This window comes from Oryzias melastigma, linkage group LG18 (assembly GCF_002922805.2).
Source record: "Oryzias melastigma strain HK-1 linkage group LG18, ASM292280v2, whole genome shotgun sequence".
Taxonomy (NCBI): Eukaryota; Metazoa; Chordata; class Actinopteri; order Beloniformes; family Adrianichthyidae; genus Oryzias; species Oryzias melastigma.
The window spans coordinates 9,007,608-9,012,480 of NC_050529.1; the positions used below are offsets into that span (position 1 = coordinate 9,007,608).

The window sequence follows — 4,873 nt, forward strand, 5'->3', positions numbered from 1 at the left end:
ACGACTGGTATTTGGTGTGATACCACAATTACCAAAATGTCTTAAAAAAGATAATAATAATAATAATAAGTGATTAGGCTGCTAGGTCGTTTGAGGCATTTTCTCCAACTGAAAAAAAAACAAAACCAAGAGTATAGTGAAGTGTTTACTCGATTCTAACATGGAAGAATCTTTTGGAACTACGTTGATTGGGAAAAGGGTTGAAGAATTGCTGCACTTTAAAGAACGTATATATTATTGCTGTAACTGGTAATAGCTCCAGAGTTGGCGTATTTGAACTGTCGCAACTCTTCAACTGGTTAAGCAATCAATTTTTGATGCAGAATAATCCGTTGGAGTTACGGTTGTTGTCTTAACGGTCTACTAGTCACGATAGTTCTAGGACCATGTCGTCAGCATTAGCTCAAGTATTGACATTCTTTGAACCACCATAACTCTTCTGATGTTTTCGCAGTTAACGCAAGTCCAAGGACCTTTGTTGTAAAGTACTCACAAGATCAAAGTAAACTAATTGATACTGTCGCAGAAGCTGAAATAAAGAGTTACAATAGTTGAAAGAGTTGTTTTGCCGTCCGGGGTTAAAGGGTTTTAAGCCAGTAGTGAGACTCAACTACTGACACGTCAAAGCCAAATGCTCGTAAACAAAGATCCATTGTTTCAGTTTGGATGGACCTTGAACCTAAGGCTAAAATGTCAATATTTTGAAGAATGGCCCCCATTTGGACTTGTTGAAGATTTATTGCTGAGGTCTGAAAAGTGCATCGTCTTGCTTCGCCCAGTAAACATCGTTTTCTTGTGAGACGGTCTCTACTTTCTTCAGGGGAAACTCATCGGAGAGGTCCACCGAGTTGTCGTAGCCCTGAAGGTCTTCCTCGTCGTGCTGCTGTTTCGCAAAATTCACAAACACCTGGAGGATTAAAACAGACACAAAGACAATAAATGATTAGTCTGTATTATTTATCTTGCTTATTGACCTGGATGAAGTATCATGTTACAAATCTGACCGTCAGAGAACAAAATATCGCAGATCGTTCTCCACCCTTTTACTGTCAGACAGAATCCTTTCTAAGGCTTTCATAAAAAGCTGTGTGCACTTCATCGTCCAGTAAACTCCAACAATGGTGGCAAACCGCCACGAAAAAAAAAAAAAAACAGAGCAGGCATTAAATACAGGAGAGTTGCTTTTTCATTAAATGAATTTTATTGGTGGAGTGAACATAAAACAGCACAACGGCTTTTAACTTTCATTTAGTCCAACTGCATCAGAAACGACTCGCTTTCTATAAAGTCTTTTCTCGAGTCCACATGAGTAAATGCTGAGATAGAAAATAGCAACACCACAAGGTACAAATGGATTATTAAATATAACTAAGATATAGCCAAGATCAATATTTTCTATGGAATATATTGTCTCTACACATTCTTATTACCAAGTCGTCACACTATGACGTTTAGTTAAGGACCCTCCGCATCAGAACTTGACGTTTTGGGTGTCCTCATGACGTGGCCCGTAACCAAACCCAGACCCAAACCCTAACCCAGTCCGTGTCTAGAACTGGTAGAGGTATTAATCTGCGTCCGGTACCGATCCACGTCCAGCACCTGTGTAGATTTGTGTCCAACACTGGACGCAGACCAAACCTCATGGCGTGGCCAGTAACCAAACCCAGACCCAAACCCTAACCCAGTCCGTGTCTATAACTGGTAGAGGTACCAATTTGCGTCCAGTACCAATCCGCGTCCGGAACCAATCTGCGCCAAGTACAATACCTATTCTTGTACAGTAACGATCCGTATCCAGTACAAATCCGTGTCCGGTACCGATCCAAGTCCGGTAACAATCTGCATCCAATACTGATTTGTGTCCAGTGCTGGTACAGATTCCCGTCAATTACCTATCCGCGTCCGATACCAACATGCATCCAGTGCCGATCCGCGTCTGGTATAGATCTGCGTCCAGTACCGGTACCGATCTGCACCCGGTACTGATCGTGCCCTTTACCAATCCACATCCTGTACCGATCCCCATCCAGTAACAATCCGCGTCCAGTACTGATCCAAGTCCTATACCGATCCGCATCTGGTACGAGTACAGATCCATGTCTGGTACCAATCCACGTCCGGTACCGGTACTGATCCATGTCCGCTACTAGAATAAGGTTAGGTGAACCTTATTCTAGTAAAACGATGGTTCGTATGGCTGCAAGCCAGAAAGCTAGCTAGCAGTTCATCATTGTTGAAAATCCAGACAAGGTTTTTAAATTCTCAGAACATTAATATACTCTTTCAGTCTAAGTTGTGTCTTTTTTATTTATTTTTTAAATTTTGCATAGTTTGGTCAGTGGTACGACTTAAGTGCAACTTACTTGCGATTTAAAAACAATAATAGCAATAACCACTAGAGGGCACTGCAGGTGTGTGTATCAGTATTTACTACAGATAGCAACTCAGAAGAAGAATATTCTTGTCGTCTTATGTCGTTCTTGGCGGAATTGTTCCAAAGTGACACAAACAATGAAGAATTCAATAGATTTTGTGATTTTTTTTTAAGTGATATAAAGAGTTTAGTTTACTTGTTAGCATATTATCTGATTCATTGTTAATAAGTTGCATCAAATTACTAGTTTCATGAAACTAAATACGGTTACGGTTCTAATTTTGTTATCTATTCCGTTATTATGATTTGCCTTTCAAGATAAAATGTCTGATTTAGTTATCGTATTTTGAAAAACAAATTTCTCCAATAATTTGACTTATAATAAGAAGAAAATACGGTAATTATAACTTGTAGCTTTTAATATTTAAATAACATTTTGGATGTGTGGTAGGAAAAAATGTGGACTCATTTTTAATAGAAGTGCATTTTTATGTTGGAACATTTTCTTCTTTTCACTCTGTAAAATATTAACAAAAATCCGAGTTATTATCCACAGGAGCAGGTCAGTCTAATGCCTCTTCAGTATCTGCTGGTGATAAATTATGAATGGCCATCATGGGGGAGTTTCCAAAATGTCTCCAAACATTTGCAGGTGTTTGCAGCACACGGGCTGCAGGGTCTCAACAACATCGGTTTTCAACGCCAACGGATCATCTCTGCCAAAAAAAAAAAAAAAAGCTGCGAAGTTGCGTTTGTGAACCCGCCTTGAGCCCTTCTCCACTTAAGTTGGGCGCCACGACTGGTGAAGCTTCAGTTCAAGGGGAGGACACCGTTGCAGACAAAACTTCACACTTTTACTTTTTTAACTATTAAAAGTTAGTTTTATACGTACATTCCGAGCGGCTACAAGTCGATAAAAGATCCACAGAGCATCTTTTCTTACAAAAAATGTGGTGGCTAAAACTTTTGTTTTATTTGAAATATTTTCATGAAGCTTAGGAGTGTGGCGTCCAACTGGACGCCATGCACCTGCGAAGAACGCTTCACCTTCAAAGGCTTCTTCCGTCTGGCAGGTCACACCATCAGCAGTGTGCATCAAGGTCAGGAGTTGTCAAAGTATTTTGTCAGCAGAGAGTGAGTAAGAGGACATGACTGACAGCAGCAACAAATCCTCTCCCCGCCCATCTCTGCTGACCTCTGACCCTGTCACAGGCTGACGTTAGCTTAATATGCCGAGGCATGCGCCGCATCCCAACATGCTCCCTGGAAACGCCTCGTGTTGGAGTTTTTCCTCCAAGGGTTCCTAACGGAGAAGAACCAAAGCAAATTGATTGTATAGTGGGAGATGTGATCACCTCCTAACGCTCACTTTCTGTATTTATGCAGCCAGCCATTCATGAAGCTAACGTCACGCACCGCTGCTGCTGAGTGGCATTTTCTTAATAACACATGGATACAGGCATTAATTGCATTACAGAGGTTACGTTTGGGTGTTTATTTGGGGATCACTGAGGCAGAACATAGGAGGGGAAGGAAGCGAATCAGCCAATTAACCTTTTTCAGATCTCAGAGTGGTCAAAACAGAATCCAAATTTCTTTGATTCTTTTTTTGCATACAGTAATTAAGATGTTCCTGTTTTCCAACAACATCTCCAGGAGACATTCTACCTCTGCATTTCCTTTTTTAGCATTAGCTATTTAAAGTAATTGTTTATTTTGAGAAGTGTGACTTCATTTCTAGGTAAGTCCATGCAAAAACAGGATATGTAAGTGCAAAGGAGTGACTGTTTGTGGTTATGCTGACAGTTCATAAGTTTATTTATTTTTCTTTTAACACATTAGCATTAGCATGACATTAAGCTACTGATGTTATGCTAGCTGTACGACTTAAATTTATTCATATTTTTTTTAGCGTGTTCACTTCGGGTTTTCTAAAATCTCTTTTCTGTAAATGCTCAGATAAATTTAGAGATTTTTATGTAAAGATTTTATGATTTACAACACAAGTGAAGAAAAACAAAAAATGTAAAAAGGGAAAACATATCTGAAAAACAATACCAAAATTAATTCAAGTTTCATATGGATGCTTATTTTATTTTATTTTTTTAAAGCATAATTGCAGAAGCAGCTTTAGGCTACGTTTACATTAGCATTAGCATCTTATTAGGCTACTGCTGTTATGCTACCAAAACGACTTAACTTTTTTTTTCTTTTTTTTTTTAAGTGTGCACTTGAAGTTTTCTAACATCCCTTTTCTGTGAACACTCGGGTAAATTTAGAGCTTTTCAAAAACAATTTAATGATTTATACACACAGGTGAAGAAAAATGAAACTTTTGAGAGGGAAAACATAGCTAAAAAAATATATATAAAAAATACAAATTTGTCTTTAAGTATTTACCAATACCAAAATTGATTAAAGTTTTATATTGATGCTTATTTTATATTTGTTTTTTATAATTGCAAGTTTAGTTTACATTAGCATTAGCATGACATT

General features: G+C 38.5%; 1 protein-coding gene across 1 annotated transcript in view; it reads right to left on the reverse strand.

Moving 5' to 3' along the window:
* Nucleotides 1-736: 736 nt before the first annotated feature.
* LOC112156111 (phospholipid-transporting ATPase ABCA1) overlaps nucleotides 737-4,873 on the reverse strand; it is a gene marked incomplete in the record, with an annotated part of 201,468 nt that continues 197,331 nt past the window's right edge. Inside the window, 1 exon segment of the mRNA XM_024288273.2 lies at nucleotides 737-907. Within this exon segment, the coding sequence (XP_024144041.1) occupies nucleotides 737-907 (171 nt within the window).